The following is a 27,733-nucleotide window of genomic DNA, read 5'->3' on the forward strand; positions in this document are numbered from 1 at the left end:
TCTTTTATGTTGCTTTTCAGGCTGTAGAGGGTGATCACACATCAGTTGGGATTTTGGGCATTAGTAATGTCCATCCTCTCTTGCTTCTTATCCAGTGGCTTCCAGAGCTAGAATCCTATGACCTGCAAATCTTCATTTCTGATTGGCTGAAAAGAATTTGTTGTATTAATAGGCAGAGTCGAACTACTTGTGTCAATGCAAACATGGGAATTAGAATAATTGAAACCCTTGAATCCCATTCTTCCCTCCATCGACTGTGTGCTGAGAACTTGATTGCAATCCATGGTTCCCTGGGGAGTCAGTCAGTGAGCTTAGAAGAAGTCCGTCGACTCCTAAGATTGCTGAGAGTGGATGAATCTGCATGTATACACTCATACACCATTCCTGTGACTCGAGCAATCCTGACAATGGCCCGAAAACAAAGTCTAGAAAGTGCCCTTCAGTATTTTAATTTATCACATAGTATGGCAGGAATTTCTGTTCCTCCCATACAGAAATGGCCAGGGTCTGCATTTTCTTTCAGTGCTTGGTTTTGTTTAGATCAGGATCAGGTGACTCTTGGCATTGCTAACAAAGGAGGAAAAAGAAAACAGTTATACAGGTAATGGTTCAAACTGTGGGATACTATCCTAAATTGTTATAACAATATTTGCTATCATTCCTAAAAAGGAAAATATCTCTATCTAATTTTTAAATTTGTGATAGTTTTTCTCAAGGCTTTTTTAATTGATCATATAATATACTTTGTAAGTTGCTAAAATTGCTTTCATATTAGTTATATATCAGATATTTTTCTGTTAAATTCGCTGGCTAGTTTAGAAATAAGGTTCCTTCTTAAAATTAGTGAAAATGAAGCCTGGCACTGTTGGCTCACACCTGTAATCCTAGCTAACTAGGAGGCTGAGATCTGAGGATTGCAGTTCAAAGCTAGCCCAGACAGGAAAGTTTATGAGACTCTTAACTCTGATTAACCATGAACCACCAAAAAGCCAAAAATAAAACTGGCTCAAATGGTAGAATGCTTGCCTTGAACACAAAAGCTCAGAGACAGTGCCTGGTCCCCAGTTCAAGTCCCAGGATTGACAAAAGGAAAAAAAAAAAACTGTAAAAATAGGAAAGAAAGAAATAATAATCTTCAATGATAGTCCCTCTGTTACACTAAAGATGCTACTATATGCTTTTTTTTTTTTTGTCAGTTCTGGGACTTGAACTCAGGGCCTGGGTGCTGTCCCTAACCTTCTCTGCTCAAGGCTAGCACCCTACCACTTGAGCCACAGCTCCACCTTCAGCTTTTTGTTGTTAATTGGAGATAGGAATCTCACAAACTTTCTTGCCCAGGCTGGCTTTGAACTACAGTTTTCGGATCTCAGCCTCCTTAGTAGCTAGGATTTCCAGGAATGAGCCACCAGCACCTGGCTACTATATAGTTTTTTTAAATGACCAAAAAACTTATATATATGTAGATCCAGACTTAAGTAACTAATAATTTTTCTTTTAATATAGGTTGTGATTTGTGTGTGTCCTCTATGTGTGTGTGTTACAAGGGTTTTAACTCAGGTCCTTGTGCTTGCTAGGGAAGTGCTCTGCCACTTGAACCACACGTCCAATCTTTTCTGCTTTAGATTATTTTTCAGATAGCATTTTGTATTTTTGCCTTAGAATGGTCTATGGACCCCATCCTTTAAATTAAGACTCTGGCATAATGTTTACTGTAGGTTCACAACACCATGCCTGAGCACTGTCCCCTAGCTTTTTTGCTCAAGGCTATCACTCCACTGCTTGAGTCACAGCTTCACTTCTGGCTTTTTGCTGATTGGTTGAACATAACAGTATCACAGTCTTTTCTGCCTGAGTTAGCTTTGAACTGTGATCCTCAAATAATAGCCTCTTCAGTAGCTATGATTATAGGTGTGACTCTCCAGCACCTGGTCATGATAGTCTTATATGCTTAAATGATAATGAAAATGATTAACTGTCTTCAAAAGTTTTGATAATAGATATTTTTCTTAGCTTTTTTACAGGAAGTGGCATGGGTTTTGAAGCTTTTATTACCCATTCAGGTATGTTAGTTGTGGCGGTGTGCACAAAAAGAGAATATGCAACAGTTCTCCTTCCTGACCACAGTTTCTGTGATTCTCTCTGGGTAAGGCTTAGGGCATCGCATTTAACATCTTGGTTCTTTCCTTAATCATTAAATGTTTATCAGGGTTGTATGTGTTGGGGGGCCAGGGTTGTGGGGTTTTGAACTTAAGGTCTTGTACCTGTGCTAGGCAGGTACTCTACCACTTGAGCCCATCCATGTTTTTCCTTTACTTACTTTTCTTGCATTTTTTGCTTGGTGCCTTCCCATTCCTGGTATTACAGGTGTGTGCTTCCATACCCACATTATTTGTGGAAATGAGGGTTTCACTATCTTTTTGCCTGGGCTTTCCTCAAAGCACAGTCCTCCTGATCTCCATCTCCTGAGAAGATAGACTGTGCCAACTTTCTAATTCCTTCTGTTTGTTCTTTTTTAAGATTAAGTTTTCACTTTAAAGTTTTATAAATATAAAATTCATCTGTAAGGGAGTTGATATTTACCATTGCTGTCAGTTCCACAGTAATCATTTTTCTACATTTGAAAATGAAGTGTTAGGATTTCTTTAATGTTTTCTAGAATTTCTATTCAAAATGAAGTGTGAAAAAGGATACACTTCTATTGCCTTTCTAAAAATTAAAAAAATTCTTAAAAATTGATCCTTGGAAAGTACAGAAAAGACACTGTAATTTGAGTTTTCTAGAAAAGGTTTACAGGTCTTTGTTATATTAATTGTTAAATTGTTAAAAACCGTTGCTTGTTAAGAACATCATTTTATGCTGAAATAAGGATACAGGTTGACCCATTGTAACAATAAGATGTACAAGACACTATGTTGAAAACAAACTTTACAACTTTGGAGGCCTGGAGGAGTTGGGGAGGTGGAGAGAGAAGGGATGATAGGGGAAAAACAAAGGAGGGGGTAACAATGCTCGATAGGAATGTACTCATCACCTTACTCATGTAACTGTAACCCCTCTTTATACATTATATATATAGATATATATATACATTATATATATTAAAAACAAAAAAGAACATCATTTAAAACATTTTAATGTTCTTTTTACATGAACAAGTGATAGAATAACCCTCTGAAAACATTGTCATTCCAAAGACACAATGTTATATTGCCTTTCAATATATGTTTTATTTACCAGCACAATATAACAATTGTTCACATGCCGGGAAAAAGGCCCTTTGGTCAGAGTCTTGTCTATATCTATGACAATGGACAACAGAAGGTCTCTGCCCCTCTCAGATTTCCTGCCATGAATGAAGTAAGTATATTTTACCTATTCTTTATAAATCTAACTGATTGAGGACTCTTGAAAAGTTTCATTTTCTCCTAAATGTATCCCCAAATTTTTACAAATATGTTCTATATACTAAGGCACAGTTGATTAACATTATGATGTCAATTGACATTTCAAAAAACAAAGGCAATTTGAGAAATAAATGTTAGGAAGGTTAGAAAAAGCCAAAAAAAATGAAGGGAGCAGACCAAACTTTTAATAATAATCTCCAAGTATATGAAGTACTTAAGTGAATGTTATGAACTGTTTTCCACCACCATTAAATTTGAAATGATAAGGAAAAAGCTTTTAAAACTTTCACATGTAGTTAGGTATAGGAATTTATTTATTAGGAAGTTCTCAGTGGACACTGAAAAACAGCAAATTTTTTGGTTCATTTAATAAAGTATTTCGTGAGGGTATTGGAATACAGTAGGTAATTTCTGAGGTCTCAAGTATTTGAATAGTTCTTTGCTGTTTCTCATCTTGATAACCATTTCAGAATAATCTGTAGTTGCCATTATATTCATGTGTAATTTTCTGTTTATAACTTTTACAGGGAAAACCAGTTATCTCTTTTAAATAAAGTTTTAAAGCATTTTTTGGTTGTTTGTTTTGTTTTTTTGTCGGTCATGGGGCTTGAGCTCTAGGCCTGGGCACTGTCCCTGAGCTCTTCAGCTCAAGGCTAATGCTCTAGCACTTGAGTTACAGTGCCACTTCTGGCCTTTTCTGTTTATGTGGTGCTGAGGAATTGAGCCCAGGGCTTCATGCATGTGAGGCAAGCACTCTACCACTGAGCCACCTTCCCAACCCCTTAAAGCCTTTTCTATTAAACACATTAAAGAATTCAAAATTTTCACAATTGAGTCAGAAATAATATATCCCCAATAGCCACAGTTAACTTTGGTAATGATTTCTTTTGTATGTATGTATATATGCGTTGAGCTCATGGTTCAGTAAATGTAAAACTGTTTCCACTTCTTGTCAAATTAATTTGCTTAATTTTGTACTGCTTCACTATATTTTTATTTTCAATTTATTTTTGTGTTGATGGATGCTTACACACTAAACTACTTCCTTAAACCCATACTGTTTAAGTAAACTTGTGTAATTTTTTTTTCTTAATTCTTAGCCTTTTATTTCCTGTTGTATTGGTTCAGCTGGGCAAAGAACCACCACTCCTCCACCATCCCAAATCCCAGATCCACCATTTTCTTCACCCATTACCCCTCATCGGACATCATTTGGTGGAATTTTGTCATCAGCCTCCTGGGGAGGTACAATTGAAAAATCAAAATCTGTTACCAAATTAATATCAGCTGGAACCCAAGATAGTGAATGGGGATGTCCCACATCCCTGGAGGGCCAGCTAGGTTCTGTTATCATCTTCTATGAAGCACTACAGCCGCCTCATGTGAAGGCATTATATTTAGCAGGTAAGCATGTCCTGGTTTACTAGAGTTATAAAATAAAGTAATATTATAAATTTTTCTAGTGTCTGAGTATATTATAGCAACATTTGAAAAGAGAAAATTATATTTGATCTAAAGAGTATTTTTTTTTAACAAACTCAAAAGAGAAAATGCCTACTTCATATAATCCTCTTTTTATTAGGCATAAATAAAATAATCTGTTACGAAAATTTTTAGGTGTCATCCAGAGTACTTCCTGGGGTTTCTATAACAAAATACCACAGATTAGATGGCTTTAACAAGAGAAGTTTATTTTCTATTAGTTCTAGAGGCTAAAAGTCAGGTATAGTGTTATAGAGCTTGTTTTCTAGAAAGGCTTCCTTCCTGGATACAGGTGGTCACCTACTTTCTGGTTATTCTCATGTGGTCTTTCCTCTCTGAGCATGTGGGCAGAGAAAAGGACTGTGATTCCTCCTTGTATTATAAGGGACCTATCAGATTACAGCTTTACCCCTTTGCCTCCTTTAACTTTTTTTTTCTAATCACATTATAGGTCCTTCTTCCACATAGCATCACACTGGAGATTATGACTTCAACATAGTTCTGTTTGTAAAGCTGCCAGTATTTTTGACAATTTTAATGAATTGGTGAAACAAAATACTTGGTTTTCTCCATAAAACATAATTTCAAAACTTTCTATGATTGATACATTAATATACCTGAAAAATTCATGAAAGTGATAATAGTTGGAAGACGTTTGATAAGATTATAAACATTTCATTTTAGTTTTTTCTTTTTGGTATTGTTTTAAACAGTTACAATTGCTGTTGGATACAAAAATTCTGTCTATATTTTATCAAGATATTCCAAACGTACACTTTTAAGTATCATATATATTAACTGTACATAATGGCTCATTTTTTTCTGAAAATAACTGCCTTAGATTGTATGGCATTCTTTTTGTTGTTGTTGTTATTGATCATGGGGATTGAACTCTGGGCCTGAGCACTGTCCCTCAGCTCTTCAGCTCAAGGCTAGTGCTCTACCAGTTGAGCTACAGCGCCACTTCTGGTTTTCTGAGTTGTTTATTGGAGAGAAGAGTTTCATGGACTTTCATGCTGGGGCTTGCTTTGAACCGTGATCCTCAGATCTCAGCCTCCTGAGTAGCTAGGATTACAGGCATAAGCCACCAGCGCCCGGCAATTGTATGCCATTCTAAGATCAATGGATCTATCCAGATTCTCAAAGTTTAATAATCTTATAATTTTTTGAAACTTATGAAGTTATTTTAGGATGTTCTATAATGGAAACAAATTCAGGTTAGTAACAAATCATTTAGTGTAATTATAAGACTGTAGTTTTATATTATATTCATGTATAATTATTATTTAGTCTCCCATTTTAGTGATCTTAAACATTTTTAATACATTTGCTCAGGTTTATATTTTATTATCCATATATTAATTGTACAAAAATTTTAATATTGGCATGAATTTGAATTTTTAAATATAATAAACTGGACTGAATACATTTTGCATAATCAGTTTCTAAAGGGGATATATATTAATGCTAATCAATAGCAGAGATGTGCCAGTTTTGGCAAAGCCTCAGTAAGAAGGAATGGTTACCTTTTGTGAATGGAACCTTATGTGAATTTGTATTTCTTCAATTTTTCATAAACGTCAACATTTTTCTTATTCACTTACTATTCTATTTCTCTGATACTTAATCACATTATTAATGGAACATTTTGCTATTATTTCTTTGGGGGGGGTCCGGTTGTGGGGCCTGAACTCTGGGCCTGGGCACTGTCCCTCTTGAGCTCTTCAGCTCAAGGCTAGCGCTCTAACACTTGAGCCACAGCACCACTTCCAGCTTTTTTTCTTTTTGCTTATGTGGTGCTGAGGAATTGAACCCAGGGCCTCATGCATGCAAGGCAAGCGCTCTACCACTGAGCCCTATTTCTTATAATTTGTTTATGTTAGATAGATTAGTAGGTAAACTTTGCTTTATTTAATAATAGTTTTGCTTGGTTATTTTTATTATCAAATAGTTTTACAAGAGAGAGAGAGAGAGTGAGAGAGAGAGAGAGAGAGAGAGAGAGAGAGTGTGTGTGTGTGTGTGTGTGTGTGTGTGTGTGTGTGTGTGTGTGTGTGTGTGTGTGTGTGTGTGTGTGTGTGTGTGTGTTGGTCCTGGGGCTTGACATTAGGGCCTTGGGTTTCACTCAAGGCTGGTACTCTATCTTATCTTCAGCCTTGCCTCCAGTTCTGGCTTTTTTGTCTGTTAATTGGAAATAAGAATCTCAGGGATTTTTCTACTTGGACTGTCTTTGAGCCCTGGTTTTCTTTTAACATGTCTGTTTATGTGTATAATGCTTTTTTTTTTGTCCTGGTCCTGGGCCTTTAACTCTGGGCCTGGGCACTGTCCCTGATCTTCTTTTTGCTCAAGGCTAGCACTCTACCAGTTCAATCCCAGCTCCACTTCTGACTTTTTCTGAGTATTTATTGGAGGTAAGGGTCTCACAGATTTTTCTGCCTGGGCTGGCTTTGAACTGTGATCCTCAGATCTCAGTCTCCCGAGTACTAGGATTATAGGCCTCAGCCACCAGTGCCCAGTTTATAATGGAGTTTTAGAGTCAATCTGAACTCAGGGCCCTCACACTCTTATTCAGCGTGCTTCTCACTGCTTCTCACTCTAGAAGTGTTAATTAGGGATGGAGTCTTTTGTATTTTTGCCCTCCTATTTTTAAACCATGATCCTTTGGATCCCAACTTCCTGAGTAGCTAGGATTATAGGCCTGAGCCACTGGTTCCAACTATAGTCTTGATCAGATTTACCTCCACCTCCTCCACTTCCATCTTTCTTCCCATTCCTGTCCCATTAAATTTTCATGTTCCATTTTCAAGCATGTACATATAGTAATTTCACTATATTCATCCTCCATTTCTCTCTCCATTTGTCTTTCCTCCTCCTGCTAGTTTTCAGACTCCTGTCCAGACATGTTTCAAATTACTAATATTCATTTTTATTAAAATATATGTTGTTAGTTGTTCGCAGGTATTTTACTATGGTATCTCACACACACACGTATACTATACATTAGTCTAATTGATCATGCACATGTATGTAACACATGATCCTGTGTGTGTTTGCATAAATGTTTGTATTTTAGTTCTAGCATCCACATATGAGAGAAAGACCTTTTTCTTTCTGAGTCTAGCTTACTTGGCTTGATATGATGCTTTCTAGATTCATCCATTTCACTGTAAATAACATAAGTCCATTTGTCTTTATGGCTGAGTAATATTCCATTGTCAGTATCTATTTATCCATGTCTATATAATGTATGTCTGTATACACAATGGAATATTATGAAAATGATGTTTTATATATATGTACATGTATGTGTGTATATATGTATGTGTAGTACATATTATATAATATATATAAAATGAACAATCACATATAATATGTATAATATATAATCATCATCATCATTCATTTAATCTGGGCTGCTTCTATAGCTTGTTTGTTGTGAACAGTGTTGTATTGAACATGAGTGTGCATCTTGCTTGATTTTTGATCATAGTATGTTTTCTCTTGTTCTTTTTTTATTGGCATAAATTAGTTATATAGGAAGAGGATTTTGTTGCATCTCCACATGTTTACAATGTATACTAATTGATCATACTTTTTAATACTATATAAAATTTCCCTTTTACCTTGGAGGTTTATTTCCCAAATTCCTCGGTTTTGGATAAACTGGAAGCAAATAAAACTAAAGTATATTTTAGCGTGTTTTAACTATATTATCTGAATAGTGGGAAGAGATTAATTTTAAATTTTGTACTGTTAATAGAAAAACAAGGAGTCCATATATATTCAATGATACATGTGATGTTTATAAATAATTTTCAGGTCCAAATTGTTTAAGTCCTTGGAAATGTCAAGAGTCTGATATGGCTGACCTGCCTGGTAACATCCTTCTTCACTACACAGCAAAGGTCAGAGTAAATGTATAGACAGTCAACATGGTTAGAACTGCTGTGAATTTCAGTTCATTGGAAATTGTTTTTTGTCACTTCATTGGTTAGTTGAGAAGGAAGGAACAAAAATTAAGATTTACCTCAACTTATTGAAATGCTATAATTATGTAATTCTAGTAGTATGAGTAGGAATAGTTATGTTGGAACTTGTGCTAATGAATTGACTGTAGTAAATGAAACTAAGATTGTGTTTACTTAGGTTTCTAGATGGTAAGAAAAACAGAACTGTGCTTAAAATTGTGTTTGTTTTTATAGAAAACTATAGCAAGTATTTTCTAAGCAGCCAGGTGCCAGTGGTTTGTTCAAACCTGTAATCCTAGCTCCTCAGGGCTGAGATCCACAGGATACAGTTCAAAACCAGCCTGGGCAGAAAGTCCACAAGACTCCATCTCCAGTAAAACATTTGGCTAGAGGTGTGGCTCAGATGGTAGAGTGCCAGCTGTGAGCAAGAAAACCAAACAAGTATAAAGTCCTGAATTCAAACTCTAGTATGAGAAAAAAGAAAAAAAATACTCCTTAAGTAAGAAAAACTTTCTATGAGTCTTCTGTGAGAAGCAATCTAATGAATGTAGAAAGAAGATAAAAGAAAATGATGTGTCAGAAATATCAGTTGTCTTTGTTACATTTAATGTAACTTGGCTCGGAAAATGCTATGACTGAGATTATGTGTTAGAATGCCTTTTTCTAGTTTAGCTAACTGGCATATAATCATCCTTGATTATTTCTGAATATTTGTTATATCTGCCCTAGTCTTATTTTCCTCATTGGTTTTTGATCAATTTCCAACCTAAAAAGAAGTAGAAAGAATAGTAGAGTGATAGCCTTATGCCCTTTACCTAATTTTACCAATTATTAATACTTTACTTAATGCAGGTCATTAATACTTCACTTATGTCAGGTCATTTGTGAGATCTGATTGGTAAGGCTATCAAAATTAAATTGTTAGCTGGGCATAGTTTTTCACAGCTATAATCCCAGCTTCTCAGGAGGCAGAGATTAGAGCATCACAAGACCAGCCTGAGCAAAAAATTAGCAAAACCCCATTTCAATCAATAAGCTGGGAATGGTGGTTTGGACCTATGGTCTTAGTTATGCCATGAAGCTGTAAATAAGAAGGTAGTGATTTGAGGCTGGCCCCAAGCAAAAACTTTAGATCCTATATGAGAAATAAGGGAAAAAAAAGGCTGAGGCATGGCTCAAATGATAGAGTACCTAATGAGCACAGTTAGGAAAACAAAACCAAAAATAGTTTATTCCCTAAATATTTCTATGTAATCATTTACCTATATGAGAAAATGGTTCATAATGCAATATATAAACATAGAAGTGTTTATTTAGCATGTTAAGAATATCTTGGATCTAATCAAGGTTTATACCTTGTATAAGGTAGAGTGTTTCTTGAGTCTTTTTAATTTTTTTGTTTCTTATAACTTTTTTTCTCTAATGCCACATGCTTTACTAAATCATACTTTACATTATTTCTTGGTAATGACTTTACATAAGATATACTTATTTTTATTCTTCAATATCTGGCATAAATAACTAGGACATCATTTACTAACATGTTCATGTCATGGCCATATTTGATATTTGCCACTTTTTTACAAAGTAACTGAATTTGACAATATTAAAAGTTGGATTTTTTTTTTTACTACTGAAAAGTTTAAAAATTATGTATTGTTAAAAAATACCTATTGCCTCATTGTTTTTTTCCCAAGTAAACTGAATATGACCAATATATAAGTAAACAATTTAGGAATGTTTTTCCACAATGGTGGTGTGTCAAGATAGTTAAATAAGCTGGAGGTTGTTGAATTCTTCTAGGAAATTGATAATATGCTTTAAACATCTTGAGGCCAGGTGCTGGTGGCTTACACCTGTAATCCTATCTACTCAGGAGGCTATGATGTGAGGATTATGGTTCAAAGCCAGCCCAGGCAGGAAAAGTCCATGAGACTCTTATTTCCAATTAAATGGCCAGAAAACTGAAAGTGGCGCTGTGGCTCAAGTGGTAGAGCACCAGCCTTGAGCTGAAGAGCTGAGGGACAGCACCCAGGCCCAGAGTTCAAGCCCCATGACCAACTTAAAAAAAAAAAAAGATTTTACTTGGTTTTATCCTATTTTCCCAGTTGACTACAGGACACATTATTTTATTTATTAACTTATATATTTAAAAGTGCCAGTTTGCTATGCTTTGGAGGACTCTTTAGTTGTTAGCAATTTTTTATTTTTCATCTTCATTTGTAAGAGGTGTTTAGTAGCCCTTTTGTTTAAAATTTGTTGAGTGTCATGTGGGTATTGAGAACTGTGCTAAAAATTCTTATGAGACAAAGATCAGTTCAAGCCTCTAGTTTAAGATTAAAGATAGAGGGGCTGGGGGGTTAGCCCAGCGGAAGGGTGCCCGCCCGATGCGCGCAAGGCTGGGCGGTCCTCAGCCCTGAGGGAGGGGGGAAAGATTAAAGATAGAATAAATATGTAGGGGCTGGGAAGGTGGCTCAGTGGTAGAGTGCTTGCCTTGCATGCCTGAGGCCCTGGGTTCGATTCCTCAGCACCACATAAGCAAAAAGAAAAAAGCCGAAAGTGGTGTTGTGGCTCAAGTGGTAGAGCGCTAGCCTTGAGCTGAAGAGCTGAGGGACAGCGCCCAGGCCTAGAGTTCAGGCCCCACGACCGGACCCCCCAAAAAAAGAATAAATATGTAGCTGGGAAGGTGGCTCAGTGGTAGAGCGCTTGCCTTGCATGCATGAGGGCCCTGGGTTCGATTCCTCAGCACCACATAAGCAAAAAGAAAAAAGGTGGAAGTGGCGCTGTGACTCAAGTGGTAGAGCGCTAGCTTTGAGCTGAAGAGCTGAGGGACAGCGCCCAGGCCAAGAGTTCAGGCCCCACAACTGGAACCCCCCCCCAAAAAAAAGAATAAATATGTAAAAAAATAAAAGTATAACAGAAGGTTGGAGGAATACTCAAGTGGTAGAGTGGCAGCCTAGCAAGTACAAAGCCATGAAGTTCTAACCCACTACTACCAAAAAGAAAGATGAAAGTTAATTTTATGAACATATATTCACTTTTTAAGCTACTATTCATTGCATGTTTATAATATATTAAGCACTATGCTAAAATGTTTCATTTTATAATTTACAGAATCCCTGAGAGGACCATGATATTATCTGTAGGTTTTCTAAGCTTGTTTTCTGAAGCTCAGTAAAGCTCTAGTGAATGATAATGCTCAATTTAGAAGCCAGTTTATTTAATACACATACAGCATTGCTGAATTGAAAATACAGTGCAGATTACAGCATGAGTATAATTCTTTCAGGAACTTAGAATATCATAGCAAAGATGTGTTGATTTGTATTTAAAAGGCAGTATTGAAGAGGCACACACAGTGAGGAAGATATAGAAAGGCAAAAACTAAAATGAGATTCTGTGTGTATAATTTGGATTTAGAACAGTGATCACTAAAACGAAATGGCAAGGAATGAACTTAAAGAACATGTGAAAAACAGAATTATAGGGACTGGGGGTTTAGCCCAGCTGAAGGACGCCCACCCATGCACAAGGCCCTGGGTTCGGTCCTCAGCCCTGGAAAAAAAAAAACCAAAACCCAGAATTATAGCAAACCTCATGTGTCAGATTAATAGGCAATGGATAGGGTTTTGTACAGAAGAATAATGTATCTAGGTTTCATTTTAGAAAAATTTCTCAAGCTGCAGTATCAAGGTTTAATTGGAGAAGCAGGAGATATAACACAGTAATACCATTAGAAGATTGTGTTTGGATAGATAGTAGATACATAGTATGAAAACAAAAGAAATGGAGAAAGACATTTCTGACTCTGACATAGTTTAAATATTCATTATTTAATTAATACAAATTTGCTCAGTTGAATTAAGAGAAAAATAGTAGACATCAGATGTGCTATTTGTGTGTGTGTGTTTGTATGTGTGTGTGTGTGTGTGTGTGTGTGTATGTGTGTTACTAGGGTTTCAACTCAGGGCCTTCCACCCACTCAGCTAGTCTTCTACCAATTGAGCCATGCCTCCAGCCTAGTTTTTTACTGGTGAATTAGAAATTGAATCTAGAAAACTTTTCTATGGAGCTGTCCAAGAAACATGATCCTCCACATCTCAACCTCCTGAGATGATTACAGGCTTGTACCACTTCTGCCTAGCTAACCTGAGCTAAAATTTTAAGTTTCTTTGTTTTGTTTTGAATGTAATTAAATGTAAAAATGCACTGGTCTAGAAATTCATAGATTGAATGTGAAGCTATATGTTTTTATGAATAGAAGATAAATGATTCCAACGATTTATAGAATTGTAGATTAAGCCCTTACCACGTTATAAACATGAAGGAAACAATATCTTATTCCTTTGATTAGACTTTTATATTGTCATAGATGATAAGTTTTATGATTTATCTCATATTTTGATTTGTGAGTGCTTTAGAATGTAGTCCTGAGTCTTTCTTTTGAAGATATGCCTAGAGAACAATAGTACTAAAAGTCAGTTAGTAGACATGTTATCATAAATTACATCATGTACCTTTAAAAATTATAGTGAATATTCATTATATGATGAAAGTTATGATTTGTAGTAGTTGCACTTAGTTGTTGGCTATATTTTTCTTTTATTCTAGGCCTGCAAAAATTCAATTTGCCTTGATTTATCTACTAATTGTTTACATGGAAGATTAACAGGAAATAAGGTAGTGAACTGGGACATTAAGGTAAATTAGTAATAATGGATAACAGTATAATTTAAGTAAATTAAATATTCATTAAGGATTTTCTCTTTTACTTATCACCAGATCAATCTTAATCATCAGTCTCTGTTAAAGTTTTACACTGAGATACAGTTTAAAGAATAAATAATTGAGCTGGGTGCTGGTGGCTCATGCTTTCAATACTAGCTACTCAGAAGGCTGAAATATTAGGATCGCAGTTTGAAGCCAGCCTGGGCAGGAAAGTCCAGGGGACTCTTATCCCAGTTAATCATCAGAAAAATGGAAATAGAACTGTAGCTTAAAGTGGTAGAGCACTAGCCTTGAGTAAAAATATTCAAGGATAGTGCCTAGGCCTTGAATTCAAGCACCACAACTGACCAAAAAAAAAAAAAAAAAGATAATAATTGAATGACTATAGCACTTGAACCATAACTCCACTTGTGGGTTTTTTGGTAGATAATTGGAGGTAAGAGTCTCATGGACTTTACTGCTAAGGCTAGCTTTGAACCATGATTCTCAGTTCTCAGCCTCCTGAGTAATTACTATTGCAGGCACTGGTTCCCACTGTTATTCACATTTTATAGATAATGAAATTAAGAACAGAAATTAATGACTTATTATTAGAAGACAGAATATATTTTTGTTAACCTATGCAAAATATCCAAGATAGAAGAATCTGTCATACTTTGCCATCAAGTACATTTTTCCCTGTTTTTTTAATGCCTATTTGTCTGATGAATAAACAACTGTTTATTCTTTACATTGTTGGGGTTTTCCTACCAGGTATTATTTAGATTACTTTTGTTGAAATGTCTAATTTGGAAAACAAAAAATTACCTGAAACAGTCTCTGTACTGTTAGTTATGGTGACCTGTGAGGCTGCCCTTGAAACTTTAACAGGATTCTTTGAGCTTAGGCTGTCCTACACATTACTTAAGGTTTATCAACAACTTGCAACTGTATAGATACTGAATTTCTCTTGTTTCTGTAAAATTAAGAAATTGTGATTTTATTTTCAGGACATTATCAATTGCATCGGTGGATTAAACATACTCTTTCCTTTATTGGAACAAATCAGCTACTTTAATGAAGGACAGATGGCTGAAGGAATGAATGAAAGCACAGTTCTTGAATTGATAGCACCCATAGAAGGAGAGTATATATTGGCCTCCACAAAAGCATCAGGTATAACACAAACTGATAATTAAGAAATTTCAATAAATCAAAATATTCTACAAATATTAATAGAAAAGTTAGCCAGTTGTAGTTCTAACAGGCACTCTGATTTAACAGATAATAGTTGAGGAAGTTTATATGTGTCAAAACACTGAAGATGATAGTTTTTCTCTTGAATACCCTTAATTAATTCTCTTAATGAAAACAGAATCACACTGTTAAATTAGTGGTAGGGAAAGTAGTTATGTATGCATGTAAGTATGCAGTATGCAATTGCTGCTTTTTGTTTCCACTGCACAAAATGAGCCTTGAAAAATCTACTGACCCATATTCCTTCTTGTTATAGTACGCATTATGATACAAAGAATCTTAAAAAAGTGATTAGAGTGATCATGATAAGTAATACTGTGTTCCTGTTTTTGTAGAGTCCAGACTAGAAAAAAATCTAGTTGCAACATTTATCTTGATTATGAAGCACTTTATTCAGAGACATCCTATCAACCAGGACAATCTTATTCAGTCCCATGGAGTTGCAACTCTTGGTGCCTTACTTCAGAAGGTAAACCAGCCTAACATAGTATTGCTGTAGCTGATGATTATAATTAGCAGTTAACATTTATTCTTTCTACCAAGTAAGTGTTATTGAAGATTACTGTTTTACCATCTATGTTATATTAGTTGATATAACTTGTCTCAAAGGAAGCATTTAAACTTTTATGGAATCATTATGTAAAATCACATTTAAGAGTATATGCTCTTTGATGTGTATACCCTTGCTTGCTACCTTCAATATTTGAGATATTTGAGAAATGTAGATTATTTTAGGAATATGACATTAGGAAAATATGTTCTAGTGTTACATCAGAAAGATTAATGATTGAGTTGTTTTTTGCCCAAGATTTTTATAGTTCTACATTTAGTAGATGTTCTGAATTATTTGAAATTATAGTTTAATGACAAGTACTTAAACTGAACAATTATTTTATGAAATTACCTTTGTTTGGTTTCAGGTGCCAGGCACCTTAATGGATGTTAATGTATTGATGGCAATTCAACTACTAATTGAACAAGTATCAGTAGAGAAAAATATGCCCCTGCTGCAGCAAATGTATCATTATTTACTCTTTGATTTCAATATTTGGAACCGTGGAGATTTTCCCTTTCGAATTGGTGAGAGGAAGCTGTTATATAAAATTTTATAGTTCTTTTAGAAGTCTATAACTACCTATGTAATTTTATTTTAGCTATATTATTTACAAGTGGACTTTCTGTTTTAGGTCATATACAATATCTTTCAACGATTATTAAAGATAGCAGGAGAGTTTTCCGAAAGAAGTATGGTGTGCAGTTCCTCCTAGATACACTTAGGATTTATTATGGGTATGGTATTCTTGCTTCTTCTTAGTTTGATGTATTGTTTTCTGCTTGCCTCTTGATAGAATGGGATTGGGTAAATGTTTCTCTTTATCAGCAATTCTAATACGTTTTATCTTCAGAGAAGTAGGATAGTGTGGAGGCTAAAATTTAGATGAACAATGTGTCTTATTTAGTAGGTTTGAATATTGGTTTCAATAATTGTATAGCTATAGACAAATTAATGAAATCCTTTGAGTTACTTCAGTTGTGAAAAGTACATTAAAACTGACCTCTTAATGTCACTTTGAGAATTGCATTAAATAAATCAGTAATATACAAAACCCACATATAGATATTTTGGCTTCATAGTTCTATTGTAAGCTATTTTAATATTAAAAAAAAATTAACAAGAGAAAGAAGCTAAGTGTAAAATATCTAGTAATTGTTGCATGGAAATATATTTTTTATGCTGTGAATTATATAAAAATACAAAAGTGTTCAAATTTCAAGTCCTACACTTCTTTTTTCTTTCAGATGTGGTTGTAAATATAATGAACTATCTCCAGATGATATTCGAACAATAAGGACTTCTTTATATGGATTAATTAAATATTTTCTGTGCAAAGGTGGAACTCATGAAGAAATACAAAGTATTATGGGTTACATAGCTGCTACTAATGAAGAAGAACAGGTATTGTATTTGAGATACATTTGGGTTTTCTTTTTAACTTTTAAATTTATAATCTCATAAATTTACATATTCAGTTCATTAGATGTAAGAATAAAAATTTAATATAATGCAGTATTACATAAGGAAGCAAATTTTACCTAATTTCTGAAAGTTTAATAAGTAGATGACATTGCAGTTTGGTTTTTTATTAGGTAGGAAATATGCATGTGAATCACTTTATTACTGTGACAAAAATTCTGAGAGGAACAATTTTTTTTGGTTGGTCCTGGGGCTTGAACTCAGGGCTTGAGTGTTGTTTCTGAGCTTTTATGCTCAAGGCTAGTGCTTTAAAACTTTGAGCCACAGTGCCACTTCTGGTTTTCTGGTGGTTAATTGAAGATAAGAGCCTTTTGGTGGGGAAACACTTCATATCTAAACATAATAGTTGCTTTGTCTGAAAGTTCTGAAGTCTATTTATGTGTGTATGTTCCAGTCCTGGGACTTGAACTCAAGGCTTGGGCACCATCCCTGAGCTTTTTTTTTTCTCCAGGCTAGTGCTCTACCACTTGAGCCACAGCACCACATGTGTTTTTTTCTTAGTAGTTTTTATGTTGAAGATAATAGTTTCATGGTTTTCCCTGCCCTATCTGGCTTCGAACAATGATCCTCAGATCTCAGCTTCCTGAGTAGCTAGGATTGCAAGTATGAGCCACCAGTGGCCTAAAGTCTATTTTTATAGTCCACTACTTTTATAGTGTGCTTACCTATTATTTGTTGGAGAGCTTATTATATGCCTAGAGTAATATTAAACATTCATGAGTCAATTTTCATACTTTTAGCATAACAGTGGTCAATAGGAAAGGTTTACAAATAATTGTGAAGGGGCTGGGAAGGTGGCTCAGTGGTAGAGCGCTTGCCTTGCATGCCTGAGGCCCTGGGTTCGATTCCTCAGCACCACATAAGCAAAAAGATAAAAGCCAGAAGTGGCGCTGTGGTTCAAGTGGTAGAGTGCTACCCTTGAGTTGAAGAGCTGAGGGACAGCGCCCAGGCCCTGAGTTTAGGCCCCACAACCGGACCCAAAAAAAAAAAAAACAACAAAAAAAACAAATAATTGTGAAACAAAAAAGTATTATCTACATAGGAGATATAAGTCCTATGACATTTTTTTTTTTTTTGTTGGTCCTGGGGCTTGAACTCAGGGCCTGGGCGCTGTCCCTCAGCTCTTCAGCTCAAGGCGAGCGCTCTACCACTTGAGCTACAGCGCCACTTCCGGTTTTCTGGTGGTTTATTGGAGTTAGGAGTCTCACAGTCTCTCCTGCCCGGGCTGACTTTGAACCGCGATCCTCAGATCTCAGCCTCCTGAGTAGCTAGGATTACAGGCGTGAGCCACCAGCGCCCAGCGCCTATGACATTTTTATAACCATTTTACATGTTTAGTTGTCTAGGGAATACCATGGAAGAGGTACCTGTTAATATGGACAATGTAGGATAGGTATAGTTTCAACACATGTTGAATATTGAATGTGTGGCGCTATGCAAAACGAAGTGAGCAAGCCAAAAATGTATTGAAGGGGAAAAGCAGGACTGGTGTAGAAAACATTACACATAGTGGGTAACACTGTTTAAAAAGAAACGTACTCATTACCTTACTTATGTAAGTATAACTCCCCCTGTTTATCACTTTTACAATAAATTAAAAAAAATCACCCAGTTCAGTTAACATAAAACATTAGGATGTATAGAACTTAAATATTCTTTTATGGTTTATGTATTTTTGGTTATATTCATAAATACAGTTCTTTGTTTCTTGTTTAACTTTAAAAGCTCTTTGGAATTTTGGATGTAGTCTTTTGTCTACTACGTACCAGCCCAACTAGAGGACAGCTTTTCTTACTGCTGTTTGAACCAGGAAATGCTGATATACTTTATGCCTTGCTGTTAAATCAGAAGTATTCGGACAAATTAAGAGAAATCATTTTTAAGGTATAAATATAAGTATCTTAAGTTTTGGGAAATTTAAGTATATATGAATTTGCTTGGAACATGTCCATTCTCTTAACAAGGATTCTTTGGTGTGGTAGTGCATGTGCGCACATGTGTGTGTGTGTGTGTCTGTGTGTCTGCGTGTCTGTGTATGCCTGCCAGTACTGTGGTTTGAACTCAGGGCCTCATGCTGTCTCGTACCTTTTTTGCTCATGGTTGGTGCTGTATCTCGAGTCACACCTTCAGTTCCAGCTTTTTTTGGGATGGTTGACTAGAATTAAGGGTCCTATTGATTTGTCTCCCTAGGCTAGGTCCTCAGATCTCAGCTTCCTGCGTAGGCATGTGCCTAATAATACCTATTTCTAATTTTTTTTTTTTTTTTTTGCACGTAATGGGGCTTGAACTCTGGGCTTGGGCGCTATCCCTGCACTCTTCAGTTCCAGGCGGGCGCTCTATGGCTTGAGCCACAGCATCACTTCCGGTTTTCTAATGGTTAATTGGAGATAAGAGTCTCACAGTCTTTCCTGCCCAGGCTGGAACCTTGATCATCAGATCTCAGCCTCCTGAGTAGCTAGGATTACAGATGTAAACCACCAGTGCCCAGCTGTTCAGTTTGTTTTGATACATTCTTTTCATGTTAATTGTTTGCATACTTTAGAACTATATTGTGGGCTGGGGATATAGCTCAGTGTTGAGTGTTTCCTTAGCATGTTCAAGGCCTACATGGATCCCTGTGATAAATCATCTCAGTGGAATAGTCACATTATCATACCATCCTCAATATAAAAATTATCAATGTTTTAAAAAAGAAACAAGGTTTCTTAATGGAGATTAAATTGTTTTTTTTCCACCAAACCTTTCAGAGGTAGTTTATGATATTCTGATGAGGTTTTATTATCTGTCTTAAAATTTTTTATCTCTGCCCTAAAACTATGGGACTGCTAATTCATTCTTCCTTATTTTAGCATATGGATTACTGAGTTGGTACAGAGATATTTTCTTGTTTATGAAAATTTGATAACTGTTGGATAAATAGATTGACCCAAGTGTGTTTCTATACTTTTGTTCCTAATATATGTAATTTATATAATCTGTGTCATATTTAAAGTTTCAAATATTTCTTCAAATATAGGTACACTTAATTTTAATTTATTCTCAGATTAATTTATAATGATTTTATTTATTTATTTGTTGGTCATGGGGCCTGAACTCTGGACCTGGGCACGCTACTTTGGGCTTTTTCTGCTTATGTGGTGCTGAGGAATTGAACCCAGGGCCTCATGCATGCAAGGCAAGCACTCTACCACTGAGCCACCTTCCCAGTCCCTCTAATGATTATATATTAATATAGCATTCTTCCCTATTAGTGCACAAGTGGGTATTCTTTTGTTGTTTTGTTTTGCATAACTTGGGTTTGAACCCAGTGCCGTGCAGATGCTAGACAAGCATTTTACCACTGATTTATATCCTCAGCCCTGATTTTTTCAGTCAAGATCTTGCTTTGGAACTTAGGTTAGCCTTGAACTCTTCCTTCTGTCTTGATTTTACAAATGCTATGATTACAGGCATCTGCCACCATGCCCAATTCATTTATTTTTATAATTAAGAAATAAAATGATTCTCAAGAAAACAATAAACAGGAATATATCATTCAATATTGACCTAAATGAAACACTGTTCTTTGTCCTCTGCACTGAAAAGACTATATTACTTGTGACCAGGTTATGGAACAAATGTTGAAATGCACAAATGTGTATGAACGAAGTAAACAACGTATTCGACTTAGAGAAGTTGGCTACTCAGGATTGGGACTCCTTCTTAATGAATCACTCATTAATACTGCTCTAATTAAAAATCTTACCAATCAAATCATAAATACAGGTATGATTAAGACTTATAATACTATATTTAAGATTTTTTTTTCCCCTAGAAGACAACCTTTCTCAGGAGGTTTGATTCAGCAGGTCTTCCTTAGGTATTATTTCTTTACTTGATTTTTGTCTTTTTTTTTTTTTTTTTTGTCTCTCCAGGTCACATGCCATATTGCCTTATTCAGTAACTGTTTAGCAACTCAGTGACTAAGTTAATAGTTTAATTCATGAACAAGAGAAGGATAGTAAAGAAATATGTACAAAAGATTCTTTTTTTCAAAAGAGCTTTAAATTTTTAAAGGCAAAATGAAAGCTAATTATCTGAAATTAGTTTTATTTTATTTTATACTTTATTATTTTAAGTTACCATTTTATTTTACTTTATTTCCCTTTTTTGTTTGAGATAGGGTCTCAGTAGGTAGCTCAGAATCCCCTCAAATTCATACTCTTCCTGCGTCAGTGTTCCAAGTACTGGGATTGCAGGTGTATGTTACCACATTTAACTCTAATTTTTTAGTAATGAGTTGGGTTTTTTTTTTATTTGTTTTTTTCAATGACAGCCCTGGGGCTTAAACTTAGGGCTGGGACACAGTCTCTAAGCTTTTGTGTTCAAGGCAGTGATCCACCATTCTGCCTTTTTTGTGGCTATTTAGAGATAAGAGTCTCACCGACATTCCTGCCTAGGCTGGCTTCATACTTTGATCCTCAAATTTCAGACTCCTAAGTAACTAGTATTACAGGTGTGAGTCACTTGTGCCTGACTATTGTAAGTTTTTATCAGTGTTTAGAACTAACTAGAATTTATAATAGATACTGGGTGTGGCTGTCACATTTTATGTCATACTAGATATGATAAAAGATTTTTTACCCGGGCACCGGTGGCTCATGCCTGTAGCTACGCAGGAGGCTGAGATCTGACGATCACAGTTCAAAGCCAGCCCAGGCAGGAAAGTCCAAGAGACTTTTATGTCCAATAAACCACTAGAAAACCGGAAATGATGCTTTGGCTCAAGCAGTAGAGCACTTGCCTTAAGCTGAACAGCACAGGGACAGCGCCCAGGTGCAGAGTTCAAGCCCACGACCGGGAAAAAAAAAAAAAAGAGAGAGAGAGATTCTTTGTTTTGAGTAGTTTATCAAGTATCATTGATTACTTGTGTCTTTTTTTTTTTTTTTAATGTGGTGGTAGTGATTAAACACAGGGCCTGGCACATGCTTGGAAAGTGCTTTACCAAGTGATTTACTTTTCCAACCCTGAGTGTCTTGATAACAAAGCTAATGTTTTATGCACCTTGGATCTCCCAAGCCTATTAAAGTTCCAGTTTCATCAAGGCATTTAAAAGAGTAGGCACTAAAAGAGTAATAATAGTATTAGTGTCATGCAGTAGTGATAGTATGTTCAGATAATGTAAAGTAAACAAATTATTTGAGATTGTCTTAAGAAATCAAATTATCTTGTAAAATTTGAACATACCTAGAGTTCTTATTTTAGTGAATCAGTTATTTTGACATGTATATAAGCAGTACCCACAGTTCTTTCTTTCACTGTCAGTGAAATTAAATTTAATTTTTTGCTTCTTCCCAATATAGATCCTGTTATTAATTTCAAGGATCTGCTATCTGTTGTATATATATCACACAGAACATATATAAATGTCAGAGTGGTTCTCTGCAGAAAGGTTAGTAAACTTTCATCATACTGCAAATACTTTTGTATTCAGTAGCTTGTAGCACAGAGGTTTTAATTTTGCTTATGGTGTATACCATCATATACTCTATGATTTCTGTCTGAGTAAATTAATAGCAGGTGTAGCACAGAGGTTTTAATTTTGCTTATGATGTATACCATCATATACTTTATGATTTCTGTTTGAGTAAATTAATAACAGGTGTATATTGACAGATAGATGATCATCTTTACTTTTCCTTTTTTTTTTTTTAATCTTTCAGCATACATCTTAAATGCATCCTTTTTTTTTTTTTTTTTGTCGGTTGTGGGGCCTGAATTCTGGGCCTGGGTGCTGTCTCTCAGCTCTTCAGCTCAAGGCTAGCGTTCTATCACTTGAGCCACAGTGCCACTTCTGGCTTTTTCTGTTTATGTGGTGCTGAGGAATTGAACCCTGGGCCTCATGCATGCAAGGCAAGCACTCTACCACTAAGCCACCTTCCCAGCCCTTAAATACATCCTTAATCTATATGAGTAACATGCAGATAAAACATCCAATCCTTGAAAAAATGTTACAATATAGTTTAGAATGGAAGATTTTGTTTTGTTTTTTATTTTTTTTGGTTCGGTCGTGGGGCCTGAACTCTGGGCCTGGGCACTGTTCCTCAGCTTTTCAGCTCAAGGCTAGCACTGTACCATTTGAGCCACAGCAACACTTCTGACTTTTTTTTTCTTCTGCTTTTGTGGTGCTGAGGAATCGAACCCAGGGCCTCATGCATGCAAGGCAAGTGCTGCACCACTGAGCCATCTTCCCAGCCCAAGAATGGAAGATTTTGATAGCATATTATTCCATCTTTTTTTTTATTACTTTGTTATTATAATATCTGAGAAGAGAACAGTTGATTTAAAGTACTATATACTTTTTGAAGGATTCTTGTTCTTAATCTATTTACAGATTTTACAGATACTGAAGACTCAGCCAGATGCAGCATATCAGATATCACAACAAGTGGGTTGGCAAGATACTTTGGTCAGACTTTTTTTAAAAGCAGATTTTAAAAATGGAAATTTTCTTCATAAACATTGTAGGAGTGTTTTAATGAAAGAAAATAAAAGTCCATCTGGTGAAGATACTAATGGTAACTTTGAAAAAACAGATGAAGAAAAATTCAACTCTTTTACCTCAGCTAATATGTCTTCAGATTATTGGAGCACTGAGGATAAACACTCTCTAGATTTAAACACACCATTATTTCAAGAAGATAGTTCTGTGGGAGAACTGTCATTCAAATCAGATAATCAAGAAGAATTCTGGCACAGTAACCCTTCACATTTGAGTTTAGATCTTACTGGAATTGACTCTTGTGAACCGAGTGATAGTAGAAGCCAAATGGCAGACAGCCTACCTAGCACGCCATCTCCCATAGAGTCTAGTAAGTCATTTCCTGTGCAGTCTGACAAAGAAGGTAGCATCACCAACGATAGCGGCTTTAGTGATGACTTCTCTTTACTGGAAAACCAGGAGGTAAAATTGCTTGTTTTTCAAATAATGCTTTAATTTTCATATGTCCTTTATATATACTTTGAATCAACAATATGTAAACACATTAATAATTTCATATTCATGTTCTAAGTCTCATAATCTAAGGTTTAGAGGCCTAATTACTTGTATGTGTGTGTGTGTGTGTGTGTTTTTTATGTGGTGGTAATGATTAAACACAGAACCTGGCACATGCTTGGAAAAGTACTTTACCAGTGATTTACATTTCCAGCCTGTGAGTGTCTTGATAACAAAGCCAATGTTTTATGTGCCTTGGATCTCCAGAGCCTATTAAAGTTCCAGTTTCATCAAGGCATTTAAAAAATATAGCACACTGTTAGTACATGTGATGATAGTTCTTAGGATATGCTTTCTTATTCAATAATTCATTTTTATTTTCTTTTTTATAGAGATGTGAGGAAGAACTTATTCAATTGCTGACAAGTATTTTGAATTACATAATGTGTAAGGGACTAGAAAAGTCTGATGATGATACTTGGATTGAAAGAGGACAAGTGTTTTCAGCACTGACGAAACCAGGAATATCTAGTGAGCTACTTCGACCATCAGATGAAATAAAACTAATGTAAGCATTCACTTAGTGATTTTTAATCTTCCTTTTGGAATTGTCAGGAGACTAAATTGGTATTGGTTATTGAATACATATGTAGGATTAAGTGGACAGGGGGAAACAAATTATGCTTGATTCCTTTTCCTATGTTTTATTATTCTAGTAAAATCTAGAAAGAAATAAAAATCTGAGATTTAAATAAAATTTGAGTTGTAAATTATTTCATATTTCTTATTTTAAATTATTTTCTGCAGTATCTTAGGACTTGATGGGATAAAATTAGTATTGTCATAAACATTTCTGAAGTATTTAGGGTTCCCTATAGATAATGGAACTGTAATAAGAGTATATCAAGAATGAATTAACTTACTTGTTTTTCTTCAAATTCTAAGGCAGAAGGCAATTCTTAAAGCAATTCTTGCTCATTTCTAAGTTTTTCTCATTCATAACTGGCATTCTACCTCTTGAGCCACACCTCCAGTTCCAATTTTTTTTTTCTGGTCATGGGGCTTAAACTCTGGGCCTGGCTTTCCCTCAGCTCTTCAGCTCAAGGCTAGCTCTCTACCACTTGAGCCAAAGCATCACTTCCAGTTTTCTGGTGATTAATTGGAGATAACAGTCTCATGGACTTTCCTGCTGTGGCTGGCTTTGAACCGTGATCCTCAACTCTCAGCCTCCTGAGTAGCTAGGATTACAGGCATGAGCCCTCAGCGCCTGGCTTCAGTTCCAACATTTCGGTGGTTAATTAGAGATAAGAGTTTGGGGTTTGCCAAATTGATACGAAACATTGATCTTCAGATCTCAATCTTCTGAGTACCTAGGATTATAGACATCAGCCACTGGTACCCAGCTAATTTCTGAATTTTTTTTTTTTTTTGTGTGTGTGAAAATACTGTACAGAGGGGTTACAATTACATGGGCAAGATAATGAGTACATTTCTTATCAAGCATAGTAGCCTCCTCCTTTGTTTCCCCTTCTAATTTCTGAATTTTTTTTTTTGTTTTTTTATTTTTGTTTTTTTTTGGGTCCGGTCATGGGGCCTGAACTCTGGGCCTGGGCGCTGTCCCTCAGCATTCCAGCTCAAGGCTAGCACTCTACCACTTGAGCCACAGCGCCACTTCCGGCTTTTTTCTTTTTGCTTATGTGGTGCTGAGGAATTGAACCCAGGGCCTCAGGCATGCAAGGCAAGTGCTCTACCATTGAGCCACCTTCCCAGCCCCTAATTTCTGAATTTTTAAAGAAACTATTTTTAGTATTTAATGGAAAATAGAGTATGAGTTATTGTCATAGCCTTTTAATATTCTTCCAGATCAGTTAACTTTGACTTTTAATGTATTTTGAAGATAAGGTGCTCCAAACATTAAAAAGTCAGTCTATTATTATTAAATTTAATAAACAACTTTCAGTTATATCTACTAATGTATTATTGGAGATAGAAGACTGCTAGTAAATAGTTGTCAATGTTCCTTTTCTTTCATGTTTTAATGACTTTCTAGGCATACTGTGTTTTTTTTAATTTTATTTTTAAGTAGTTATACAAATAGTTGCCATTCAACAAAGTAGTATAAGAATGCAATGAATCTTGATCATTGTCACCCCTTTCATCATTCTCTGCTTTCAACCTCACCTTCATAAAGTGGTTTTTAAAAGGATTTTTGTTTTATATTTAGTTTGCTACAGAAAATGTTAGAGTGGGCAGTCACAGAAAACAGAGAAGCAAAATTTAATCTGATAACTGCTGAAAATGCCTTCCGACTTACACTGATCATACAAGACTTTCTATACTCTGAGGGACTAGTCAATTCAAACATGTGGGCTGAGAAGGTTAGTGATATTCCCTTTGAGTTTTTAGAAGTCAGTTTGACTCTTTAGAGCAGTAATACTTAATCGGATGCAGTTAAACATGGATAAGATGATGACTCGCCACAGATTTTGTTTGGTACTACAAAATTCTTTTGACTTTTGTAAACTAGACTTTGGACTAGCTTTGAAATATTTGTGATTTGTATTGGTGTTGGGGAAATTTCATCAGTACATCTAAAAACTGGATGTTCTATTTCTCAATTTTTCTCTTCTGATAGCTGTTAGAGGATATCATGCTACTCTTCGACTGTCTGTCATTATGGTATTCTGAGAGTCCAGTATGGGTAAAACTCTCTCAAATTCAGATCCAGTTGCTTTTGGGATTCATTGAAAAGGGAAGTTTGCAGGTTGGTCATTTATTTTATTTTCTGTACTTGGATACAGTATAGTTATTATGTACTAATTAGTTGATAATGCTTTTTAGAACTTTGTTTTATTGGTTCTCAAAATATTCATATATCCATGACTTTACCTAAAATTTTAATCTTGTGAGATTAGAAAGGAGTGTAGGAGGCAGTTAATTCTTCCTCATATTTATGACTTCATATACTTTTTTTGTGTGTGCCAGTATTGGGGCTTGAACTCAGAGTCTAGTGCTGTAGCCTTAGCTTTTTCTCTCAAGGCTGGTGTTCTACCACTTGAGCCACAGTTCTACTTCTGGCTTTTAGTGGATAATTGGAGATAAGAGGCACAGGGACTTTTCCTACTTATGCTGGCTTCAAACCTCTATCCTCATATCACAGCTTCCTCACTAGCTAGGATTATAGGCATGAACCATTGGCATCCAGCCAAACTTCATGTACTTTTAAGGATTCCTTTTATAGCATTTATTCACAGCTTATACTAGAAACATTACTCAATAGCATCTATATTTAGTTTAGCTTGTTAGGTGCTAGATAAACCATATAGACTAAATATGTACAGTTTAGGGTTTACATTTTTCTAAAATACTCCTTTCAGATTTGCAGGGAAATGGATGGACCTTGAAAAAATTATGTTAAGTAAAGTAAGTCAGGCTTTGTCTCTCAAGAGAGACAAAAGGTACATGCACGTTTGCTCTCAGATGTGGAAGTTAGATTTCAATTGTAAACATATATGAAGACATATACAAGTTCAGATTCATATACACACAAACATATTGACTAAAGTATGGTATATGCAGGGGAGGATTGCAGTGTTGTAACTCCTTTGAACAACTAACTTACAGTTTAACAGAATGAATAACAGAAAGCTGAAACATGTTGTTGGGAAGAAGGATAAAGGTAGGGAGTGGGGTGGGGGCAGAAAAATGGAGAGAGGAGGGTTAGGTGAAGACATTGGTGATATTTAGTACACATGTGGAATTCAGTGGGGATGGGTAGGGTTGGAAGAGATGGGGAGAAAATGGAAGGTGTAACATTGATCAAGATTCATTGTGCTCATAAACTGACATGCTGAATTGAAACCCCTTGTACAACCACTTAAAGATCATTTAAAAATTATTTAAAAAA

At 35.5% G+C, this 27,733-nt stretch overlaps 1 protein-coding gene across 1 annotated transcript in view; it reads left to right on the forward strand.

The window, feature by feature from the left end:
- Nbeal1 (neurobeachin like 1) overlaps positions 1–27,733 on the forward strand; it is a 177,479-nt gene that overhangs the window by 75,800 nt on the left and 73,946 nt on the right. The window contains 18 exon segments of the mRNA XM_042666952.1: positions 21–601; positions 2,011–2,143; positions 3,238–3,357; positions 4,505–4,808; positions 8,703–8,788; positions 13,463–13,552; positions 14,569–14,734; positions 15,151–15,284; positions 15,736–15,895; positions 16,003–16,105; positions 16,616–16,772; positions 18,576–18,734; positions 20,456–20,615; positions 22,193–22,281; positions 23,224–23,793; positions 24,219–24,394; positions 26,051–26,204; positions 26,462–26,590. Coding sequence (XP_042522886.1) covers positions 21–601; positions 2,011–2,143; positions 3,238–3,357; positions 4,505–4,808; positions 8,703–8,788; positions 13,463–13,552; positions 14,569–14,734; positions 15,151–15,284; positions 15,736–15,895; positions 16,003–16,105; positions 16,616–16,772; positions 18,576–18,734; positions 20,456–20,615; positions 22,193–22,281; positions 23,224–23,793; positions 24,219–24,394; positions 26,051–26,204; positions 26,462–26,590 — 3,471 coding nt within the window.

Source organism: Dipodomys spectabilis, unplaced genomic scaffold, assembly GCF_019054845.1.
Source record: "Dipodomys spectabilis isolate Male_0828 unplaced genomic scaffold, ASM1905484v1 ptg000373l, whole genome shotgun sequence".
NCBI classification, from domain to species: domain Eukaryota; kingdom Metazoa; phylum Chordata; class Mammalia; order Rodentia; family Heteromyidae; genus Dipodomys; species Dipodomys spectabilis.